Raw genomic sequence first — 26010 nt, forward strand, 5'->3', positions numbered from 1 at the left:
GATTTTCAATTAATTTGCACATGTCCCCTTTTACCTTATATACTCCGCTTTTTCAGATCATGCTCGTGTTATGGTGCTATTCATACATGGACTTTTTGTAACATAGCTGTTAAAAATCGTTGACTTTTTTTTTTTTTTTTTTGCTAATGTATTGGGCTGCTGGTAATTTGCTACAGTAGTAATATTCCACATTCAAGTTTATGTATGGATCTCTTCGAAAGTATAAAAGATATCCAAATGTAAATATTTATCTATCAATTAATATTCCTCAAAATCAATTTATATAACAGAATTACTTAAATAAACCTGGTATGCAGCTGGAAACTACTGTATCATTGTCTAAATTTGTGTGTATAGTCAGTAATATTCGGACATTTCCCAAACACATTAGGTATTAATACTTTCCTTGTTCCCAAGTTTTTATTTTGACCTTTACATCTCATTCAGTATGGCCCAACTCTCTGATTCAATCAGTGTTCTTTTTTATAATTGATTTTGGTAGTACATTTTTATTATTGAAATCCTTTTTCTAGATAAAATTGAAAATTCACATCCACATGTTCAACTTGACATATATATACTCTTGTATGTCGACCAGTTCGTAGCCTGTTTCTTCCCAATCTCAAACCCCTCCATTATTCCCTGTTTTTCTCTCCTATATATTCACAGAGAGAGAGAGAGAGAGAGAGAGCAGTGTTTTGTAGTCTCTGTAGTAGTTTAAGCATGGCAGGGCCTGTTGTGCACCAAGAAGATTACTACACACCAACTACAAAACCAAATTCTCGTCCAGTTCCATTCTGGAAAAAAACACAATTTTACCCTTTAATAGCTTTGCTTTGTATGTTATTTTATTTCCTCGGTGCATGGCAGCATAATGGTGTTGCACCTACTTCCACTAGCACTTCAAATCTCGCAGCCACAATCCCTTGTCTCCCTGCTGAAACAACCGTCACACAATCCTCATCCTCATCCTCATTCTCGTCCTCTCTCGACTTCTCGGCTCACCATAAAGCCGAGGACGTACCTGTATTGAAAGAGGTCATTAGGTCATACCCGGCCTGTGACATAAAATTCAGCGAGTACACGCCCTGCCAGGACCAAAAAAGATCCTTGAAGTTTAGCAGGGACAGGTTGATTTACAGGGAAAGACATTGTCCCGAGAAGAAAGAGTTACTAAAATGCAGAATCCCTGCACCTTTCGGATACAGGGCACCATTCAAGTGGCCCGTGAGTAGAGATTTGGCCTGGTATGCTAATGTTCCACACAAAGAATTAACGGTGGAAAAGGCTATACAAAACTGGATTCGATTCGAAGGTGAACGGTTCCGATTTCCTGGCGGAGGGACCATGTTTCCGAACGGTGCAGATGCTTATATTGATGATATTGGCAAGTTAATCAATCTCAAAGATGGTTCCATCAGAACTGCCATTGATACCGGCTGTGGGGTAATTTTCGAAACATTCCATTTTTTTATTATTTTAGCATTCTGTCAATTTCTATGTTTCCGGTATGGTAATGTTTTAATTGCGCAATAGCTGTTTACATCTGTCGTTAACATTTTTGGTAATAGTTCCATTACAAAAATCTAAATATATTAATGAAATTTTGATAGTACTACATTTGGTTATCAAATTTGATTTTTATTTTCAAAAACCGATTGAATTTGGTTAGGGTTTAATTTCTAGGCCAAACGAACCAAAACTCAGAGCAGGATTTTTTAGCAAAGTTTTTCTGCACCTTATTTTGGAGAGCAGTAGTTGGACATTGTAAATATATTTATTGTTTTGGAGTCTGGCTAGCTACTGTACTACCGTAGCTAGCCTAGAGTATAGGATTAATAATAGATAAATGGTCAAAATCAGAGTAATCGAGATGGTGTACTCTTTTGGAATTCAAAATTACTAGTCAATTATTACGTGCAAATCTCGAAAACGAGTATTAAGCAAGATCTTTAATCTCAGTTAGAGTAGTTAGTTTAATAATAGAGAAATCTGAGTTTACGTTATCAGCATAAACTAGTGGTGGTGAGCAGGTGACGATAAGTCGGGGGCTAAAATACAAAAGGAGCTTTGTATCTAATGTTGTTTCTTCACTAAACTCCATGCACAAGCATTTAAACTAATAATGTGGTCCATGTGATCGTAGAACACTTGAATCTCCCATATTCCCTATCCTGCTCTGTTGGTACAAGTATTTTTATTTTATTATTATTGTTTTTCTGCATAAGTACAAGAATTCATTTTTACTTGGTTAGAAAGGGGGAAGTATGTCATCAGTAAAGAACAAATGTGGTTATTGCTAAGTTACATCATGCACTTGTATAGAATTCGGAACAATTGAGTTAAAGTCGCATTCCGTTGGACCTTGCCCTGTGTTAAAAAAAAGTTGCAGTATAATCAGCTAGCATAATGGAAATTCGATGGAAAAGCTGTTATTAAGATACTAATGATGGATGTGGTGGGATGCAGGTTGCGAGTTGGGGAGCTTATTTAATGTCAAGAGACATTCTTCCTTTGTCTTTTGCACCCAGAGATACTCATGAAGCACAAGTCCAGTTTGCCCTTGAGCGTGGTGTTCCTGCATTGATTGGAGTTATGTCGTCGACAAGGCTTCCTTACCCTTCAAGAGCTTTTGACATTGCTCATTGCTCTCGTTGCCTCATTCCTTGGGGCCAAAATGGTATTCTACTACTTGTCAACCCAAAATCACCTACAAATATTTCGCAACATGTGTCTATTATGACAAGCGAATTTGTTGCACATTTTCGCTGTATTCCAGTTAGATGTTCATAGTTAAACTAAACCTGTTATTTCATATTTTTTATTGTCTTGTCGAATAGATGGTGCTTATTTGATCGAAGTTGATCGAGTTCTTCGGCCTGGTGGATTCTGGATTCTCTCTGGCCCTCCAATCAACTGGAACAAGTACTGGAAAGGATGGGAGAGAACAAAGGAGGATTTGAATGCTGAGCAAAATGGTATCGAGAACGTAGCTAAGAGCCTTTGCTGGAAAAAGTTTATTGAGAGGGGTGATATTGCTATATGGCAAAAGCCCTTAAATCATATGGAATGCAAACTCAACAAGAAGAGTACTCAAGACCCTCCTTTTTGCGCAGCTCAGAATCCCGATGAGGCCTGGTTCGTGCTACACTACTAGTGATTCTTCCTTATCTAAAAATCCACATAAACAGGACTAATTGATAAAATTATACACCAATAAATATTTTCAGGTATACGAGTATAGAGACTTGTTTAGTTCCTTTGCCTGAGGTCTCAGATGATGAAGTAGCCGGAGGTGAATTGATGAAGTGGCCAGCAAGACTCAATGCTATTCCACCAAGGATAAGTCAAGGAACAGTTAAAGGAGTTACAGCTGAAAATTTCCAGAACAATGGAGAGCTGTGGAAAAGAAGAGTCTCTTATTACAAAAGTGTGAATAGCCAACTTGGACAAGCTGGAAGATACCGAAATCTTTTAGACATGAATGCATACTTGGGAGGATTTGCTGCTGCTCTAATCAAAGATCCATTGTGGGTTATGAACGTAGTGCCTGTTGAGGCTGATGTCAATACACTTGGAGTTGTGTTTGAGCGTGGATTGATTGGAACATATCAAAACTGGTAATTTTAAATTTTGTATTGGCTTGCTAAATACTGTTCTGAAAATTATAATGTAGCTTAATCATATTTTTATTTTGCTTGTAGGTGTGAAGCAATGTCTACATATCCAAGAACATATGATTTGCTTCATGCTGATTCAGTATTCACCCTCTACAAGGATAGGTAAGCTTATATTTCATAGCTACATTAGTAAGTTCAATTAATACATTACCGATAGAAGGGAAAACTTACAGTGTGATATGTTCATGATGCTGACAGATGTGAGATGGAAGATATAGTGCTGGAAATGGATAGAATTTTAAGGCCAGAAGGAAGCATCATAGTAAGAGATGATGTGGATATATTGGTGAAGGTGAAGGCAATTGCTGATGGAATGAACTGGGAAAGTCGAATCGTTGATCATGAAGATGGACCTCTAGAAAGGGAAAAACTTCTCTTTGCAGTGAAAACATATTGGACAGCCCCTGCTGTTCCTGATAATAGTAATGAGCAGATAAACTAACAAATTCAAGATCAAAGTGGATCAGAATTACATTTTTAGTAGTCTTTTTCAGTTTTTTAAATTATATATATTTATTTGTTTAATAGTTTCGGTTCTTTGAAGACTATAATAAATTTCTATTCCTTCTCCTTTTGGTTTTTGCAAATTTTAGATGTGACACATACAAATTGATTTGATGTAAGAGAGGGGGATGGGGGGGGGTGTTTAACTAAATTATGTGCTATGAAATGGAACAGATTAACCTTCATTTTACATTGTAAGTTTCATTATAGACCAGCATAACTTGATTTCTTTTCTTGTACAAACCTGGAAGATACTGTAAACTTTTAAAATAGGCAAACAAAGCAGTGGAATAAGATTTTCATCTCAAAGGAATTCCGATGAAATTTTATAAAAAATATTAAATATGAACAAAAAGATATGTATGAGGATTAAGTGAATGACATGAACAGAGTTCATATGAGATAAGGGTTCGATGATATCCGGGATGAATCATTATCAGTTACTAGAAAGCAAGCAGATTTACATGCAACACCTACTGAACTCAAAACATGGAATAGATGAGTCATGCATCATTAGTTGTATTGCTTTGGACACCTTAAAACGCAACTATAAATAGAAGTTGCATTCCAAGAATTATAGATCATCAAGAAGTAAATCAAACATCAAGTAGTGAACACAGAAGGAGCATTAAAATTTACAGAGAAATGGGAGCATCTACAAGGTCTGTTGTTTCTCTAAACTCTGGAATCACAACGGTGCTTGTAGTTGCAATGATTGCAGTTCTGCTCCAAATCAGTGACCATCAAGTCCAGGCACAGGGGGCTAATTGCTCAGGCACACTTAGCAGCTTGACTACGTGTGCACCATTTGTCGTGCCTGGTGCAAACAGTGAGCCCAGTTCAGACTGCTGTGCTGCCCTACAGACCGTAGACCACGACTGCTACTGCAACACTCTCCGAATTGCTGCTCAGATTCCTACTCACTGCAACCTCCCTCCACTGACTTGCTCAGGTAAATTATTACACTAAAGTACTAAACAAAACAGCGCTCTGAACGACTAAACCAATTCAACTGTCATTGAAAACATTGTTAAACAATAAGTTTGTTCCTTACTAACATGTAGCGCATTATGCCTTTTTTTGTTTGCAGCAAACTGAGGTGGAAGCACAGGGATGTTCAAAAAATAATGTGCAAGAACTTTGTCATGCTTTCCTTTGCATTAGTATTCATATCGTGTCTTCTCTTTTTTCACTGATTGACAGTGCTTGCTTCAGATTTGCACTCAAGCGTACTTATGTAATGTAGATCAATGAGAGCTCTCTCTACAATAATGATGAAATAAAACCAAGAGAACACGTTTCCGTTATAACTAATATGGAACAAGTTTCTTAGCATGAGTCCCGTGTAGAATATATTTATGTCCTCCAGCTGCACTGAGCCTACTATGCTATTCAGCACTATATATTCATGACCATGAAATTATGCCTAATGAATTGAAGGATCAAGAATACATATAAACCGTAATTACTTGAAAACAACTATAAAATAAACCGACTTAAACAACATAAAACAAACCAGAGACCCATACGACTGGAAGACATGCACGGAGCAGATCGAGTGTAAGAGTTTCAAGCCTAATATGCAAAAAAATAAAAAATTCAGCAATCACAAGCTTTCGGGCATAAAAGATATCAATGAGTTCACTAAACATATCAGGATACTCTGTTTTGCTCCTTGCTTGCAACCACAAACTTAACTTAACAGTCATCAACTTTTTTTTGGGTGAATTTCCTTGAGCACTTTGCCAGTGAGTGGTTGTAAGTTGTAATGATCCATCAAATGCTTGTTTTTGTACTTAAATAAAATGTATCGTGTACTAAAAACACTAGAAAGTCCTACTACTAATCACTAACATGAAGCACCCAGTTTTCAAATATACTACCATCCCTAAAGAGAGGACAAATCCAAAAATTAACAATAGACCAAGACTAGTGAAAATCTGTGTTGTCTGGGTCATAACAATTGTTTCATCCTTTCTCTTCTTCAAATTAGAGTTTGCAGTTTCACTTAACACAGATGGTGTTCGACAGAGTATTTTTCAATGAATACTAGAAGACTAGTTTCGATCTCTTTTGATGAGCTACCACTTATGTTGAGATCTGGCCAGCCTTGTTGCCAGGGCCGGCCAGAGAGAGGGGAAGAGGGCGATCGCCTTGGCCCAAAATTCAGAAAAATTTAATAATATATATACATACATTTCATATAAAAATAAAAAATATTATAAATATGTTTCTGTACTTTTCTAGTTCTAAGTTTTAGTGTGTGTTATTTCAAAATTTACAAACTTGAGCTTTTCATTTTTAATTTATAGGTTTGGTTTAAGATTTAATAATATAATTTTATTTGAATTATCAATGTATTATTTGGTTTAGAGTTATTAAGTTTATGAATGATAATTTTCTTCTCAAGTTATTTCAATTTTTTCCTTTCGTAATTTCGTTATATTATGCATTTATCATATTTAACGTGATCCAGATATAAGCCTATTTTTCGCTTTTCTATTTTACCAAATATTAATTTAAGTTAATATTGATATCATATTTACTAATAATTATAATTGACATTATTATGTTATATTATACTAGCTTTATAGTCCGTACGAGACATTCTATAAACTCACATGTTAATTAACAGTATACATATTATATAAATGAAATATAAATTATGTTGTAAGATGCATTTTTTTCTAATTTTATATCAAATAACTTATAGATGATATTCATAATAGTTGTACTTGTTTTATGTTTTGAATTCTATTATTGAATTGTCGTCATTGAGCATTTGAAAAGATCAAATTGATCGATTGCTCAAAATCCGTGTAATGCTATGCTCTAGATTGTGTGTTTTTAATTATAATTTTTGGCGGTATATGCGTGTTATTTCTAGGTGAATGGGTGACATTAACATTTCTTTTTGCTAAGTGACATTAACATATAAATATGAGTACTTTTGGTTATGGATTAGGGAAAATAATTAGGGCACTTTTTTCCGATTCGCCCTAGGCCCCTATATGGAATGGAACGGCCCTCCTATATGGAATGGAACGGCCCTGCTTGTTGCATGAAGTCGTTCTAGTTGGTTATGATGTAGCTTTCAGTTTCCTTTAGATTAAGTTATGTTCTAGTAGCTCTAGTAGTTATGTCCTAGTAGTTTTCTCGCATGCCTTGGTGCAGCAAAGTTTTGTTAGAAAAAGGAAAGTTTGAGCCATGTTTTAGACATGTTCTTGATGTAATTTCCTAAAACTAATTGTTGGAGGTTGTTCCTTGTAATGAGAACTTAAACTTTCATGTTTGGATCTAAGTCATTTTCTTAGTGTAATCCATAAAGAAATTGAGTTGAAGTTAGTAACTTGAAATGTTTAATTAAAATATTTACTGACTTATTAAATTGTTTTAATGTGAATACTGAATCTGTAGAATAATGAGGATTATCCGTTGAAGTTCAATGTGGATTATCTGCTGAAGCTCAGTGTGGATTATCCGTTGAAGTTCAATGTGGATTATTAGTTGATGAAATTATCTGTTGAAGTTCAATGTGGATTATCCGTTGATGCACAATGTGGATTATCCGTTGATGCAGAATGTGGATTATCCATTGATGGATTTGCTGAGTGCATTATCCATTGATGCTAAGTGCAAATCCTGATAGGCTAAATCCTGATGGGCTGACTGTTACGTTTCTGGAAATATTCATTAAATGCAATTTAAGTCTGAATATCTATTTTAATTAATGTAATATATTCAGTTACGTTTTTGGGTTATATATATATATATATATATATATATATATATATATATATACTGAACAAAACGTATAGAATGATAATATACTGTAATCACAAAATCGTGAAAACTTAAGCTTCTTCTTCTTCTCTCTTTCTCTCCTGCAAACATACATAATATATCATAGGTTTTCTGGGCGAACTGAGGTACAGGTCATTGTTGAGTGCTACGTATCTATGGACGAAGTCTGAGTTGTTGTAGCTGCAACCCAACACAGCGTAAGTGGGGACAATAATCTCTTCAAGAAAAGTCTAGACTTCTCGAAGCCTAGGCGCCTCAGCTGTTCTGGTTCTTTCAGATTTGATAAAGCTTCTGATAGAGCTAAGTGTTCTGTCCTTTCTTTGTCAATTTCAGTTACTGATTTATATCTTGTTGTTTGCCTTCGTAATTTTATTTCGTTATTTGGTTAATTGCCAGTTCTTGTTAATTGTGATATATATTACTACCTCATTGTTGCGCGTAGTATTAGTTCTATTTAGAATTATACCCAACAATCTTGAAGAGATTATCAGTTATATTCTATTAGCAAGATGGTTAACGAAACTGAAGTTCCTAAGACTGTTGAAACTGGTTCTGGTTCTGGTTCTGGTGGTACTATTTCCATTTATCGGGTATGCCTAATAAATTCGGTGGCGGAGTTTCTTTTTCTCGTTGGCAGAAAAAGATGAAGCTCTGGTTAACGGTTAAGGGTCTATGGCCAGTGGTACAATATAATCCTCTTATGTTGGATCAAGAGAAAGCTGAATCTGTTAAGGCTTATGCTTTATGGGCTGAGAAGGATGGGGTGGCTAGGGCATCCATTTTGGCAGCCTTGGAGAACACCTTGTTCGATGTTTATTCATCAGATGCCTACACTATTAAAGTCTTATGGGATAAGCTGGACCAAACCCATAAAACTGATTCTCAAGGTCTTGAGAAGTATTCTGTGGCTAGGTTTCTTGATTTCAAGTTGGTGGATGGAAAATCCATGACCGAACAGGTTCATGAGTTTGAGATATTGGTTCATGCTTTGGGTGAGTTCGATATGGTCTTGCCTAAGAAGTTTCGAGTGATGTCTGTGATTGAAAAGCTCCCTAAATATTGAGAAGAGTTTGCTCTCTCCCTGAAAAGATATAAAGGAGAGATCACATGGACTAACTTGATGTTGGACATCTCTGTACAGGAGCAGCACAAGTCCAAACAGGTACATGTGTTGCTTGTGGAACATGGGAGCTCGAAGGTGAATGTACTGACTATAGGACATAAAAGAAAGGTAGTCACTAAGAAGGCTAACACAAAATATGACAAGAACAAGGCTAAGAAACCAAAGGCGAATAAATCATGTTGGTCTTGTGGACAGGTTGGTCATTGGAGGAAGGACTGTCCAAGTAAGAAAGCTAAGAAAGTTGGAGTGGTAGCTCAAGCAAATACTGTGCTTGGTCTTGGAACCACGAGTGGGCCTGTAGCTAACATGGTCATTGGTGAGGTTGTTTCCTCCGGAACCGATGACGGGTATGTTACTTACAACCCTGTATTACTTTCCACTTATCTGTCACATGAGTGGTTGATTGACACTGGAGTTAATGTACATATTTGTGCTGATATTAGCTTGTTTGTATCTTATCAACAGAGTCATAGAATGACAGTGACGATGGGGAATGCGAGTGCTGCACATGTGCTTGGAATAGGAAATATGGGCCTGAAGTTTGCTTCTGGGCGGATTTTATCTCTGACTAGAGTGCATCATGTTCCCTCTATCCGTAGAAATATTATAAGTGGAAGTTGTTTAGTTAAGAATGGCTTTGAACTTTCTTTGAGATGTAATAAAGTAGTTATTACTCATACTGGTACATTCTTTGGCAAGGGTTATTTATCTGATGGTTTGTTTTTGATAAATGTTGAACCCATTTTGGGTGGTTTTATTAATGATAGTGTTACAACTTTTGTTAATTGTGTAAAATCATCTGATTTGTGGCACTTACGACTTGGTCATTTAAATTTTGGTGCTCTAAAGAATATGATGAATTTAGAGTTGATTCCAAAGTACGCCATTAATAAGAAATATAAGTGTCAAGTGTGTGTAACTGCTAAACAAACAAGGAAACCTTTTCATAATGTTGTTAGGGATTCAGACTTGTTAGATTTAGTGTACTCAAACATATGTGAATTTGGTGGTGTGTTGACTAAGGATCACTATAGATATTTCATTACCTTTAGAAAGTGCGACAGTTAAGAAATTTTAGCCTTCCAAATAGGAACTGGCCAATCCAGGTAGATGATTGTAGTAGATATTGTTATGTTTATTTGCTTAAACATAAGGATGAATCACTAGATAAATTCATTATGTATAAAAATGAAGCTGAAACACAAACTGGCAAAGTACTTAAACGTTTGAGATCTGATAGAGGTGGTGAGTATACGAGTACCTTGTTTAATGAATTTTGCGCAAGCAATGGAATAGTTCATGATGTTACTCCACCATGCACACCTGAGTCTAATGGGGTGGCAAAGCGAAATAACAGAACTTTTAAAGACATGATTAACAGTATGCTAATTATTTCTGGGTTGCTTAAGTACATGTGGGGAGAGGCTCTGAATACGAATTGCCATATTCTGAATAGAGTCCCTCTGAAACATATGGACAAGACACCATATGAATTATGGAGAAAGCGTAGGACACGTTTGAGTTATCTTCGTGTGTGGGGGTGCCTTGCTAAGGTGCTTGTCCCTGAACACAAGAGAAAGAAACTAGGTCCAAAAACCGTTGATTGTATTTTTCTGGGCTATCTTGAAACCACAACTTCTATGAGATTTTTAGTATTAAAATCTGACATAAATGGTGTTGTGGAAAATACGATAGTTGAGTTTCGTGATGCAACTTTCTTTGAGGAAGTATTCCTTATGAAGACTGGTATACCTTTGGGTAGTTCTAAGGATGATCCCACTCACACATCAAGTTCTGTTCCTGATCATGTGGAAAATATGACAAATGTGGGTGTTGATCCTGGTAGTAGCTCTACTCCTAACGAAGTAGGGGAACCTAGAAGGAGTAAGCGTGCAAAGGTAGTCAAGGACTTTGGAAGTGACTTTATCACTTACAATGTTGAGGATGAGCCTTTAACTTTCCGTCAAACCATGGATTCTTCGGAGTCAAGGCATTGGAAAGGCGCTGTAAAGAGTGAAATTGACTCAATTGTTTCAAACGAAACATGGGAGTTAGTTGATCTCCCTCCTGGGTGTTCTACTATTGGATGTAAATAGATCTTCAAGAGGAAGCTAAACCCTGATGGCTCAATAGATAAGTACAAGGCTAGGCTAGTTGCTAAGGACTTTAGGCAAAAGGAAGGCATTGATTATTTTGATACAAATTCTCCAGTTGCCCGAACGACAACAATCAGAATGCTTATTGCATTGGCTTATGTACATGGTCTTATTATCCATCAAATGGATGTAAAGATAGTTTTTCTTCATGGTGACCTTGAAGAAGAGATTTATATGGATCAGCCTGAGGGATTTGTTGCTTCTGGTAATGAGAGGAAAGTATGTAGACTAGTCAAGTCCATCTATGGCCTTAAATAAGCTCCTATAGACTGGCATAAAAAGTTTGATGAAATTGTTTTAGACTTCGAGTTTTTAGTTAATGAAAGTGATAAGTGTGTGTACTATAAGGTTAGAGGTAATGATTGTGTGATCGTATGCTTGTATGTGGATGATATCTTGTTGTTTGGAACCAATATTGAGATTATTAACGAGATAAAGAGTTTCTTGAAGAGGCACTTTGAGATGAAGGATATGGGTGAGGCTAGTGTGATTCTTGGGATTAAGTTGACTCAGTCAATTGATGGAATAACTTTGTCACAGTCTCATTATATAGAGAAATCTATACTTGAGAAGTACAGTTATTCAAATTGTGGAATCGCTAGTACACCATATGATTCAAAAGTTACCTTATTCAAGAATAGTTCAGGAGTTCCTGTGTCTCAGTTAATGCATTCTCTGATTATTGGGAGTTTGCAATATCTTGCTAATGTGACTTGACCTAATATTTCTTATTATGTATCTAAGTTAGCTAGATATACAAGTTGTCCAAACAAGACTCATTGGGAGGCACTGGATAAAGTTCTTAGATATCTGAAGGGAACTATTTCCCTTGGCTTGCATAACCGGAGATTTCTGAGGTTATTCGAGGGGTACAGTGATGCAAGTTGGATAACTAAGAAATCTGTTTCCAATGGAGTGACTGGATATGTGTTTACCCTTGCGGGTGGAGCAGTATCCTAGAAGTCTTTTAGATGGACTTTGATTACTTGGTCTACTTTTGAGGCTGAGTTGTGTGCACTTGATGCCACAGGGACGGAGGTTGAATGGTTACATGGACTTATGAGTATGTTACCTGTAGTAAGCAAGCCACTTCCTGCCATTTCTGTTCATTGTGATAGCCATACAACTATCGACAAAGTCAGAAGTGTAAAATATAATGCTAAAATAAAGAGACACATCCAAGTTAGACTAAAGTCTATAAGGGGTCTTGTGTCTGATAGGATTATTACTATATAATTTATAGGAATTTAGGATAATATAGTTGATCCGCTCACTAAAGGGCTTGAGCATGCTGTAGTCCTTAAATCAAGTTTGGGGATGGGGCTGATAACCCATCATAATTCTTCAACAGCGGGAACCCAATACACCTAAGAGGATATCCCTAAAAGTGTATTCAATGTGGTAATAACAAGTTGTAAGGATGAATTGGTAGTACCTCTACCATATACATTTATATACTTATGTTTCTGAGTCTATCCCCTGTAAACCTTAAGAGGTACTTGAACTGCTAGTTAGCAAGAGTTTTAATAACTCTGATTGTAACAGTTTTGGATCAAGATTTGATAAATTCTGATGGACCGAATACCGTGTCAGGATTTGTAAACTCTGAATGGGGTCAAGTCGAAAGACGAGATGTTAGCAGTACATCTTTGGAGATGCCCAGCTAAGAGAATAAATTATGTGGTTGCAATTAGAAGAAAGGGTTATTCCTTGAAGCATTCGACGAACAGGATCAAAACAAGACCATAACATCTCAAAGCCGTGGATCTGCACCATAGCCTTTTGACTTGTCGTCGTCTATGGGGTGTGATTACACCAAACAGATAGAGATTCAAGGTGAAACATTCCATCTATATCCGGTAGCCATCAAAGTAGAGGACTTAGGAGGGTTCAAACCCGGGAGGGTACCGACTCTGAAAAGCAAGTCATGATAAAATCTGATATGCATTTCTGTATGGATTTGTAGGGGATTGTTAGGAAACGGAAAGTTTGAGGCATGTTTTAGACATGTTCTTGATATAATTTCCTAAAACTAATTGTTGGAGGTTGTTCCTTGTAATGAGGACTTTAACTTTCATGTTTGGATCTAAGTCATTTTCTTAGTGTAATCCAGAAAGAAATCGAGTTGAAGTTAGTATCTTGAAATGTTTAATTAAAATATTTTACATATCCTATCACAAGGAACATAAAATCTATTGGTAACATGATCACATTTGCATATCAGGAGATTATAATTCACTATTTTGTTGACTGACATTTAGTAGGTGTTCTGTTTACGCCTAAGTGAGACCTGCAATTTTTCATAACTTCCTCATATGTTGGCCTCTTGTAATCCACTGCCTGTTCATTTATACCCATGTTAATCATGTCTTAAAAAACCATAGTTATTGTGGACTTGTCTAGCTTGCAACATACCTGCTCAATTACATCTCCGGTGTTCGCCCATTTCCACTCTGAAAATTCTGGATCTACTTCACCACTAGCTAAGTTAATCTCGCTTTCATCCTTCATTAGTCGCATAAGGAACCTGTTAATTTAAAATCTTTTATTTATCATTACAAAAGTAAAACACAGAAGTCCATTTTGGACTTCACAATTAGGCAATTACAAATTCTGGATATACTTAACAAACTGGCCAATACAAAATGACATATCCGTAGCATTCAAAAAAAATTCCAAGAGGAGGATGAATGTGTACACAAGGAACTTACCACTTCTGTGCCTGTCCATGCCATTCACCTTCTTCCCAGAGACGATTAACTTTTACTTTTACAACTGGTGGAAAGTCGTAAGTTGAAGTTCAATATGGACTATCCGTTGAAGCTCAATATGGACTATCCGTTGAAGCTCAATGTGGAATATCCGTTGATGAAAATATCCGTTAAAGTTCAATGTGGATTATCGTTTGATGCACAATGTGGATTATCCATTGATGCACAATGTGGATTATCTATTTTAATTAATGTAATATATTCAGTTACGTTTTTGGGTTATATATATATATATATACTGAACAAAACGTATAGAATGATAATATACTGTAATCATACAATCGGGAAAACTTAAGCTTCTTCTTCTTCTTCTCTCTTCCTCTCCTGCAAACATACAGAATATAGCATAGGTTTTCTTGGAGAACTGAGGTACAGGTCGCTGTTTAGTGCTACATATCTGTGGATAAAGTACTTTGAGCTGTTGTATACTGGAACCGATATTGCTGCAACCCAACATAGCGTAAGTGGGGAAATAATTTCTTCAAGAAAAGTCTAGACTTCTTGGAGCCTAGGCGCCTCAGCTGTTCTGGTTCTTTCAGATTTGGTAAAGTTCTGATAGAGTTGAGTGTTCAGTCCTTTCTTTGTCAATTTCAGTTACTGATTTATATCTTGTTATTTTCCTTCGTGATTTTGTTTCGTTATTTGGTTAATTGCCAGTTCTTGTTAATTGTGATATATATTACTGCCTCATTGTTGCGCGTAGTGTTACTTCTATTTAAAATTATACCCAACAGGTTTTGCTTTCATTTCTTTGTCTTTCCTTCCGTGTTTGGTCTGTTCTAGTAGTTGTTTTCCTTTCTTGTACTGGTTGATCTCCTACTTCCATTGAAGATAGGGTTATGCAATGAGATGGTCTTTCAAAAAAACGAACAATTCTTTCTAACAATAAATTGCAGAGGGGTGGCCGTATTTTGCATTGATTTTCAAAATAGTGATCAAAATTTCAAATTTTCAAAAAAGTGGCCAATTTTTTTTGCGTCTTTCAAACAATGGTTGCCGTCAACTCCTGGTAAGTATTCACCGTTAAATAATATATTTAAAGCCTAAATTACAGAATGGTGGCTGTATTTCACACTTATTTTAAAAAAGTGGTTAAACTTTTATAAATTGTTGAAATCGTTTTTCGCCTTTTAAAAGAATGATTTCGTCAAATCGCCTCAGGACTCAAATCTTTATTATTACTAAAAATATATGATATCGCTAAATAAATAGATATAAACACAACTAAAATAATCATCAGTTTTTTCACTTCTTCTAATTCAATCAAGTGCCCGAATTCCATATTTTTTCAACCTCATCACACAACATTAGTAAAAAATTTAGCAAAAATATAGAGGAGAGCACCCACCTGTTGAAAACACTTATAACCAAAGCTATTGTGATTTGTTAATTGAGGCCTAGAATTAGGATCAAGGATCAATGTAGGATAACATTTTAAAGTTAGCCATTTTTTTAAAAGACCGAAAGAAATGTTTACCAATATTTTGAGAATTTAAAATTTTGACCACTATTTTGAAAATTGATGTAAAGTATGACAAAGACTACGTAATTTAATATTATTTCAATCATAACTGCGTGAAGAGAAACTATATCACCCACACTTGACGAGGGGAGTTGGATTTTCAAATTTGAAATCAGGTAGCATTCTTAAATTAGGATCCGCAATGTCATTATCATGTGGCATGACTTAACTTGACACCCTTATTAGCACTCTATTGAAATTAAGAGATATTTATTGGGGTGTCAAATGAGTTGGTATGAGATGCCAAAAGTTGGCATCCCATAAAATAGGGTGCTAATTTATTTGTGATCTCAATGGTGCATAAAATATTATTCCTCTAATATATTGCTGTTATGTATTTTTTTATTGAATTAGTAAATTTGACATTTTGGGGTGTCAATCATTAGAATGTTTTTGGAAGAATGGTACTAAAAATGATATGGAAAAGAGAGAATTTAAAATATACTCCATCCGTCCCTCCAGGTTCTTTACATTGGGGGACGGGGGATCGACACGCATTTTAAAGCTCCCGTAAAGTATGATTTTATAAATAATTTGAAATATTTTTTCTTTTAAATAAAAATATAACATTTAAATTTTTATATAGGAAAAGAAAATTTTAAAATAAGTAATAGAACTATGATTTATAGTAGTCTGAAAAATGCTTATCAAATATAAAAAGAAATTATATAAAAAAATGAGTGGGACGGACGACGTAATTTTTTTAATCATGTGGCAAAGTAGACACGTTTGAGGGGTGCAGACCATTGGAGATGCTATTAGAAACTTATCGAGGGACGGTCAACGCAAGCATGAACCATAGGATATTATATATTCGGTAGTTTGTAAACAGTGTCTCTTACCAAAATATTGCTATTATAGAATAAATTAAAAATAAATTATCATATGGTAAAAAAAACAAATTATCAACATTTCTTGCCTAGCATACAAGTTTCCTAGAGCTCTGAATTGTATCTTTAGGTTGGACTAGTAGAGTGAAGTTTTTAGTTGCAACATGAATTATCAGACTCATAACTGCAGTTTTCAACACGGGCATGGCCAAAAATTGAAGATTTTTGGTCAAGAGAAGAAAACTAGTACACTTAGATAAGGTACTAGCTCTCCCAAAATCTCATGATTTTAGGAAAAAGGCTTAATACTTAATAGGATCACGTATTATATGATTTATAACTTAGCACGTTTGTAACACCCCCAAATCCGGGGTCGGGGATCCGGGTTGTCACGAGTTTCATTCCCCTTAATAACACCCAATCTTAATAATTACTCAACTACTCTGTACTGTGACCCCACAATAAACACACACACCACACGTTATAGTCTCAGAGATGAACATCCAAAAATAACCACAAATCATTTTATTCCACAATTATCTGCCAATACACCTTAAAAGGTTTTCTGAATAAATTTACATTTCTTTGCCATTATTACAATTCATAAATATACATAAATCTGGTACATCAAAAGTTGAAAGCCTAGCCTATTGGTAGTTCCTACCTCAGCTACGGCGGCATCAATGCTTCTAGAAAATTGCGGAACGTCTCCTAATCGCTTGCGAATCGGGAGCTTGGTCCTGTTCATCTTTTCTATCTGTTGTTGTGTGATGAAAGAAGAAAGCAAGGGTGAGCAGCAAGCCCACCAAAATAATATGTATAATGATTAATGGTATATGAGCCTTCTCATAGTACTCACGAAAGTCTTGGTCAAAAGAAATGAACCAAGTTGATATCTTAATGCGATGAAGTCGCAAAATATTCAGTATATATACATATATACTTTTCAAAATATTGGAAGTCCTCTTCCATGCATAATACACACAGAGTTCCAGTGTATAACTGTATAAAAAATATCGTTGTAAGGTGATCTCATATATCTAACCTTGTCTCAACATTTTTCTGAAAATCTTTGTCATTCATAAGACAATTATTAACTAGATATAAGTTTAAAAGATGAAGTTACCAAATACTTCACTACACTTATATCATTTATTAAGCTACTTGAACTACCATTGTTCAAAGTATAATGAGCTTTCAACAGTTCATCACATAGATGAGACTACAAGACAAGATTTGAATAGATTAAATCTTTAAAATATTATTAAAGGAAATGAAGTTATGACATACTTCAATAAGTTCTGATATATATATATATATATCCACATATACATCTTCCTTTATACATTTCCTGAAAACCTCTGTCATGTAAAGTATGAACAGAATTGCAATATCCAATAAATTTGGAAAGGAAAAGAATTTGGCATAAACCAGATATCTTGCTGATCAGGCAAAGATACCCATAAGTAACCTTTTCTACTAGTAGATGAACGAATTCCCCACTGGTCATCACCCTGGTCGTAATAGTTACTTATGTTGGACTGCCACTCAGCCACTTATGCATTTGATGGACTCCCATTGAGCCACTTACACTATCATGGACGCCCACTGAGCCCATGTTGCTTATGCCGACTCAATAGATGGACTTACTTCCCGAACGTTGGGTAAGTAATCAATTCATTTACCAAAACTGCAACCGTGTTGCGAATATAAAATACACCACAGAGCCGGATCCCTCAGGTTTTGAGCGAGTATTTAAATCCCCTTAAAAAGGAAGATCTTAAATATAAAAATGAGTTTTGGGATCCGCTCTAACTTTTAAAAATCATTTTGAAGACTCGAAAACACTTTAAAGAGTGTTTGGAGTAATGCTGATTTAATGAAATAAATCAGTCCCAATATATTAGAAATTATCTGAATATTATTATTTAAATAATATTCCCATAAAGAATAATCTTTATAAAAATAATTGAAGTAGAAGTTTTAAAACTTATACTTGAAATGAGTATTAAATAACCAAAGATATACTTATACGAAAGTACTATCTTTATTTGAATAATCAAAGATAAGTTTGATTATCGACACCTTATTCTTTAATAAAATAAAGAATATATCTCAACAAATAATCGGAGTCATAGATCCTCAAATGAATATTCAAATAATATTCATTAAATAATATAAACTGAGTCGTAAGCCCTCGAATGAATATTCAAATAATATTCAATAAATAATATAAAGGAGTCAGAAGCCCTCGAATGAATATTCAAATAATATTCAAATAATAAAATAAAAGGAGTCATAAGTCCTCGAATGAATATTCAAAATAATATTCATTTAATAAAATAAAGAAGTCATAAGCCCTCGAATGAATATTCAAAATAATATTCATTTAATAAAATAAAAGGAGTCATAAGTCCTCGAATGAATATTCAAAATAATATTCATTTAATAAAATAAAGAAGTCATAAGCCCTCGAATGAATATTCAAAATAATATTCATTTAAGTAAAATAAAGGTATCGAATAAACCTTATTCGATCAATAGTTTTAAAAACTATATCCATATATATATATAAATATATATATATATAATATACTCAGGAACATCGACTCCCGGTTTAGAAATATGTTCACCTTTTATCCCCTATACTAAGGGTATACGCAACTACTTGCTTATTTCTAGCATAGGTATTATGCAACTATAAGCATTGAAATCAACAGATAGATAACCAGATTACGAAACAGACATGCATATATACCATATCAGCATGCTCCAATATATCGCAAAATTTGCTAATAACAATCATGCACTATCACAAGATAATGCATATACATATATTTACATCACAACAACAGTATAACGGGTAGAAAACTTGCCTGAGCGACTGGGGGTTACAAACAGCTCGGGACGAGTCTGGTAGCCTATAAGCAACAAGTAAGTTGGAATTAAACCAAAGTCACTTGTAAATCTATACTCTAACCAACTCAGACTCTAACGCTCGTTTTGCGCTCGCTGGTTCTCTTAAGTCACTCGAGTACCCTCGGCTCCACCATTTTTAATAATTTAACCTTTACGAGTTTTAAGGCGATTCCTTCGCGAGTGTCTTACCAATTGCCTAACACACTTACCATAAATGTTTCATACATTAATTAACCCTTTTTGGTCTTTAACCTATGTTTCAAAGTAAGGCGAGGGGAAAAGTTTCGTTCGCGAAATGCCGTTACTTGAAACGGTCGTTTCTCCTAAACCGTGCATCGGAATCGAACGAACTACATATCAAAACGAAGCTCGTAACATGAGCTATCTAAAAATGGCAATGGTCAAAATCTAGCAGGGGGTTCTCAGGTCCTAATGTTATGCACAAAAACAGTCTACAGAAAATTGGACGTTACGACGGCTATGTTTACGCGATTTCCCAATTTTAAACCATTCAAAACCAACCCAATTCAATCTCAAATCCAACATACAACCAACATCCATCCTTATCACATCATATCAGCCCCAACCAATTCAATTTTAACATTCATACTTATGCCTAAGCTTGAATTTAACTATACTACATTCTTTTAACCAAAACAACAAGATTTACCATTCCATTTCAATACCATTTCAATCCCAAACTCTAAATCACAAACATTAAGCTACAATATCACCCTACTAATCAAAATCATCTTATAATACATAGGAATCTAGGGTTTGGAGATGATATACCTTCCTTGAAGTGGTGGGAGGAGCTAGGAACCCTTAAGAAGCTTTGAGAAGTCTTAGGAATGCTTGGATCTTTAAGGAAAACAAGAAAAATTTCAAGTTAAAAACTTGAAAACACTATTCATTGTCTTCTTCTTTGATTAAATGAAGAAGATTGAGAAGGAATTGATGGCTTAAACTCATGATATAGCCCTAACTAAGCATAAGGATGATTAGGGAATTATCTTACCAATTTAGGAGGCTTGGATCTTGAGTTTTGAAATTCCTTGCCTTTGGAATAGTAAAAAGCCGAGAGCATGAAGAACAATGCCTTGGTTTCTTTTTGATTTTGATGAAAAATGATTTGCTTGGCTTGGTTGGTTTGATTTTTGTGTTTGTTTTAGTTAATTACCTAGTTGCCCTTGATTTTGTGTGGTTAAAAAGCCACCACATCTCCTTCATTCCCATGTCATGCCTAGGTCATGTTGTGATGTCATCGTCCCCTCTTTGTCCTCCTCTCATTGGTTGGGTGACATCACTCTCTCTAATCCCTTTGATTAACTTCCTAATTGTTTGCCTAATGACCGCTGATCTGTTATACGGTTCGCTTAACTTTCGTTCTCGTTTATCGTTTGAAGGATCATACCCGGGATCTTATTACTTAGGTTCCCTTAACCTTTCTCAATACATTATATTCCTTTTTATGATCCTCTATTATAATCCTTTAATTTAAATCCTTTTATCCTGCTACCTTATACTCAATTCTCTCCGTATCTAGTGTATTTCCGGGAAAATCAAAGTGTTCGGATTTGGATTCTGACAATCTTTACATACACTTATATCCCATATAAAGTACTAATAAAATCTCAGAATATCCATATCAGAACCCCTACATAGTGTGGCATGAAAAGTTTTTCTCATTCAGCAAAAACACTATTCATAAGGGTTTCAAAATTTCCCAAAAATTGGGGTTATTACAGTCTCCCCTCCTTAAAAGGATTCCGTCCCGGAATCAAATTGAAAATAAATAGGGATACTCTCTTAGCATTGCACTTTCTAACTCTCGAGTAAATTTTTCCACATTGTGGTCCTACCACCAAACTCCGCCTAGTTTGATAATCCTTCTCCTAAGCACTTGTTCCTTTTCACTCTATAACCCTTCCTGGTCACTTCATATAGGTTACGTCGGGTTGCATGTCTATGCGCTCATATGCCCCTATTTATCTGGCATCTGAATTACACTTCCTTAACATTGATACGTGGAACATGTTACGAACTTGCTACAGGTTCGGGGGTATGGCTAGCTCATATGCTAACTTCCCAAACGTCTTTATATACCCAAGGGTCCAACAAATTGTAGACTTAGCTTTCCTTTCTTTCCGAACCTCATCAATCCTTTCCAAGGGTTTCCAAGGGAATACCTATAACAACACTAGGTCCCCTACTTCCTATTCTTTGTCCTTTCGTGTCAAATCAACATACTTCTTATGTCCATCTTGGGCTACTACCAGCCGTCCTCTGATTAGATCTATTATATCCTTGGTCCTTTGGACTACTGCGGGTCCGAGCATCTTGCGCTCTACAACTTCATCCTAATCATAAGGGAAATCGACATTGTCTTCCCTCAAGGATCTCATAAGGCGATATCTCCATACTGACATATGATCTATTGTCGTAAGAAAACTCAATCCGTGTTAGGTGATCATTCCAAATTCTTTCAAGTCTATTGCACAGACTCTCATTATAACTTTTAGCATTAGAACTTTTGCTTCTCAATACCCATTCTTTTCCAGTTCATAATCGCTACTACCTTCCGTTCCTAATATTATACGGGTTATACTTTTGCTCGCTAGCGTTCTATAACCTTTTAATAACCATGTTAACCTTAGTATCACGAATGTGTTTCCATCCCGCATACTACCACCACTTTATTACTCCTTTTTCAGTTGTTTCTATTTTCCAAAATTTGATCAATCAAATAGAAGTAAAGGAATTTGTTGAGAGATCACTATGATCATGAACACTTGTTATATCGCATAGTTAGTACAGAAGGTGGCCAGCCTTTAGTACTTGACAAGCAATTAAACAATAGCGGGTATCCTACTCGGCTTCTATCACACAGATAGATAGTCATTCGGCAATACCTCCCCTTCTGGAAGGGTTGTTCTTCTCAGTTTACATGAAATGAAAAGAAGAGAAAAGAACGAACTGAAGAGAATTGTATATATGAAAAAAAAATATTGCCATAAAATATCTGGCTTGGAACCTACCTCTGAATTATAGAGGTTTGTCATAGGAGAACAAAACATATATGTATATATATCAACATCAAGTATTATAGCATCCTATTTCACATGCCTAAATATTTTTTTGCTATTTCGTCCATCATTCTATGGACCCATGCTCTTCCTCGAGCTTATACACAATCACCTTTGAAACTCCTTCGATATCGAAAATCGAACCTGGGATCTCATTCTAGACATCATCGTTACTTGAATTCTATGCTTGCACCGTAACCTTCCTCGTATAATAATACGACTCCCTATTGATAAGAAAGAATAAATATTCAATAGGTAGATACTCTACTTAATTAGTCTATCAATGATAACTTATACACTACCACGACCCGCTTAGTGGTACTCAATCTCAACATCCATTCCAATACAACTCTCCCGGTTGTAATCAGCTCATTACTCGCAGAATCATTGCTGCCTTACTATGGTCCACCACTGACCTACTGTAGTCATTCATTTTCCATGAAGACTTAATAGCTAACCATACGGAGTCCATACATCTCGTATCTAATTCTTCTAAGGAGGTAACATAATCACTATTCATGATTCATGAAGAACACTCCTGATCCTGACATACATACATGACATGAAGCAGATAAAATTGCAGAAGAGTTTCAATCAAGGCAATGATAGCAGGTTAATACCATTCTTAATCATATGCCTTCAATAGAAGACTTAACTCAAAGGTTCGTTTAGTCCTTTTTGAAATATGGTCCTGGATTATTCACAAGATAGGATCTTCTGAGATAGATAGCCCGCTCATGGCGATTACACGAATTAAACCTTTACCAACTATTATTACGGTTGGGTATTGCACAGTCATCAGAAGGAATGTCAATCTTCCAAACCATAATACAACCTTCACAGCTTTAACCATCATCACTGTATTCCTCTCGCACGAGCGCCTATAATTATTCTCTTACATTTAAAGCGTCGGCCACCTCTTTGGCCTTTCCTGATAGTAAAATTTCCTTATTGTCAATTTCATGTTAACCACTTTCACAAATTTTCTACCCTATTTCCGATCACTGCTTGAGTGAAGATGTTTTCCATAAGTTATTGCCTCAGTCTTTAGAGGCTAATCACTGTCAAGACTGATTCTCAATCATACTTAGAACATCTTTTATCCTGGGCCCTAATTGCCCTGATCAATTTCGACCTTTACTGGTTCGATTCATACTTTCTCGTGGTTCAACACGTGCCCCACTTGGCATTATTATAATTACGTCATATTTCCTTTATCCACATTTTTATTCTTGAGAATTTTGAATATTACCTTTTTCCTTATAAAACCTTTAAGGTTATCCTTCAATCGTTCCTCCTGTATTCCCTAGATATAGGGCATATCACAATACCATTTATTAATACTAGAACCATTGTCTATATACTTCTGAAAAATTTCTCCACTGATTCTTAAAGGTTGTTGTTACCTTAACCCCTTTCCAAATCATACTGTCAAAACTCATACTGTCCCTATTAAGGGTGACATGCCAACCTTTATGCAGTCCCCTAGGATTCATTTTAAGTTACCAATGTTCTATCCTTAATTCCACCTTTAAAAGGTACCTGCATCCTTCCACGGATAAATCAAGTCATATATCCTTGATAGATTATCTTATTCATCATTCCCACCTTGATAGTCTATACCTAACTTCATAATAGCATCCTTATTCAAATTGAGGTCAATCCATATGGCCTCCAAAAGATAACAATGGTCATCCGCTTTTCTTTCCTGATTTGGTCATGATAACATGGATGTTCTGGAAGATATTGGTCATGTTCAATGTGAACTTCTTGTTAATAATTCCTTATTTACTTTTGTTGTTTATCTTAACAGTCACCTCAATGTTGGGATATCTCTCATACCTGGCGTCTCCCTTTCTGAGTATCGAGCCACCGGTCTTACATTTCACATTATTGAAGGTCACTTCCTTCATCCAATTTTCCTACTTTCTTACTTTCTTGTCTCTTTAGTCTATCCGCGTCTTATTATTTATCCTTCGAACTATCTAAAGGTTTCCTTGAATCCTCCCAACTTAAAGGGGATAAAATGTACATAACTCGTATGCCTTCAACCATCAACTTTAACTCATGGTGACTCACCCTCATACCAATGATTACATACTTTCCTATTTCTATTTCTACGAGTCTTTAGGGTTTCCTCATACCCAACTCCCTTATCATTCCTCAAACTCTATTGCCGTTATATTCCTTTCTCTTATCATTATTTCATGAACCAACACAACATAAGCATTAATTTCAAACATCCCGTCATTCTGGATTCGTGTCCTCAGAACGAATCTTGACAACTTTTACAACTTAGATTCATAATTTATCATACTTGTCTGCCTTCGTTCTGACTCTAAAGCTTTTTCACTATCTCCATAACCTTGGGAATTACTTTCCCGAAAACAATTTACGGAACTCAAATCAGTTTATTATAATCTCTTGCTCCGTGCCTTCCTTGGCCTTTCACCAGCGGGTGGTCTCTCTCTTGGGAGGGTAAGTGACAAAAACAGTCTTTTGTGGTTCATCAATCATTTTGAATCTCAAATGATTCCTATATTTCCTTTAGCCAGGCTCTTGCCTCAGCTGGGTCAGCTTGTTCCTTGGAACTCTGAGAGCTTAGCGACTTAAAGGTCATGAAAGAATTTCCTACTGCATTGTTTCCTCAAGGTGGTGGTTGGGGATAATAGTCTAAGTTCTTTTTAGACAGGTCCATGAATTGCCGTGTAGGAGTACCGTCTCGGGTCTCCTTTCCTTACTCGACTTTCTGTTTCCTTAGTATGAAATGTTTCATCCTTCTCCCATACTTGGGGTTATCTTATACGTTAAAATCCTCATTTTCCACTTCATTATGTTATGGGTTCCTTCTATCTTGATGGCGTCCTCCCTAACTAACACATTCAGGGTTTGCCCTTAATCTTATTCCTTGAACTATGACTTTCATCTAAGATCTCATCTTTAAGCTCTTGAACATTTGGAACCCAAATTCTATAGGAATACCTCATTAGTCCCTTATCATCTTTCTCGGTATTAATCTCATATCTATTTGTTGGCTCTCTGCCTTCATTCATCACTTTTTCTGGCACAATATGTTCTTTTCCGATAATTCGGTCTGTATTGCAATCTCAAAGAGCTTTTCGGTACCGGCTCCGGTTACCTTCACTACTATTTCCATTTTCTCAAAATCTCTTATCAACTCTCCCAAAGACATTATCATCTTGAGTCTCTCCTTTTTACTAAGGGCATCAACCACCACATTGGCTTTCCCCGAATGATAAAGAATCTCCCAATCATAATTCTTGATTAGCTCTAACCGCCTCCTCTGGCGTATGTTGAGCTCTTTCTACATAAAAATGTACTAGAGCTCCTATGGTTTATGAATCTCACACTTTTCTCCATACAAGTAGTGCCTCAAATCTTTAGGGCAAAACTATTGCCATGAGCCCAAGCTCATGGGTGGGGATATCGAATTTCATATTACCTTAATTGTCTTGACATGTACGCGATTACCTTACCGTGCTGCATAAGCACGCACCCTAAGCCCTTGTGCGAAGCGTCACTACACTTCACAGAATCTCCTTTTCCATCCGGCAACGCCAGCATAGGGGCCGTCACCAACCTTTGCTTCAGTTC

General features: G+C 35.8%; 3 protein-coding genes across 3 annotated transcripts; 2 read left to right on the forward strand and 1 right to left on the reverse strand.

Moving 5' to 3' along the window:
• The first annotated feature begins 587 nt into the window (after positions 1-587).
• Positions 588-4250, forward strand: LOC141708183 (putative methyltransferase PMT15). Its single transcript, XM_074511684.1, has 6 exons — positions 588-1446; positions 2470-2680; positions 2841-3138; positions 3231-3620; positions 3705-3782; positions 3879-4250. Exons 1-6 carry the CDS (start codon positions 724-726, stop codon positions 4120-4122), a joined length of 1944 nt encoding a protein of 647 aa, XP_074367785.1. The 5' UTR covers positions 588-723; the 3' UTR covers positions 4123-4250.
• Positions 4251-4829: 579 nt separating this feature from the next.
• LOC141697708 (stamen-specific protein FIL1-like) lies at positions 4830-5498 on the forward strand. The gene is made up of 2 exons (XM_074502211.1): positions 4830-5136; positions 5275-5498. The coding sequence occupies exons 1-2, from the start codon at positions 4830-4832 to the stop codon at positions 5280-5282; spliced, it is 315 nt and encodes a 104-aa protein (XP_074358312.1). The 3' UTR covers positions 5283-5498.
• An 8007-nt stretch (positions 5499-13505) lies between these two features.
• On the reverse strand, positions 13506-14064 carry LOC141697714 (nudix hydrolase 25-like; the record flags this gene model as incomplete). Its single annotated transcript, XM_074502222.1, has 3 exons — positions 13506-13607; positions 13683-13794; positions 13979-14064. Coding segments are annotated over 3 exons (300 nt in total), but the record flags the coding sequence as incomplete, so codon positions are not given.
• Between the last annotated feature and the right edge of the window lie 11946 nt (positions 14065-26010).

Source organism: Apium graveolens, chromosome 2 (genome assembly GCF_009905375.1).
Source record: "Apium graveolens cultivar Ventura chromosome 2, ASM990537v1, whole genome shotgun sequence".
In the NCBI taxonomy this organism is placed as follows: domain Eukaryota; kingdom Viridiplantae; phylum Streptophyta; class Magnoliopsida; order Apiales; family Apiaceae; genus Apium; species Apium graveolens.

Bases quoted from the DNA above. Each gene is read 5' to 3' on its own strand.
- LOC141708183 (XM_074511684.1), top strand. From the start codon at position 724: ATGGCAGGGCCTGTTGTGCACCAAGAAGATTACTACACACCAACTACA. The intron at 2,681-2,840 runs GTATTCTACTAC...CTTGTCGAATAG, and splicing joins CATTCCTTGGGGCCAAAATG to ATGGTGCTTATTTGATCGAA. The intron at 3,783-3,878 runs GTAAGCTTATAT...TGATGCTGACAG, and splicing joins TTCACCCTCTACAAGGATAG to ATGTGAGATGGAAGATATAG.
- LOC141697708 (XM_074502211.1), top strand. From the start codon at position 4,830: ATGGGAGCATCTACAAGGTCTGTTGTTTCTCTAAACTCTGGAATCACA.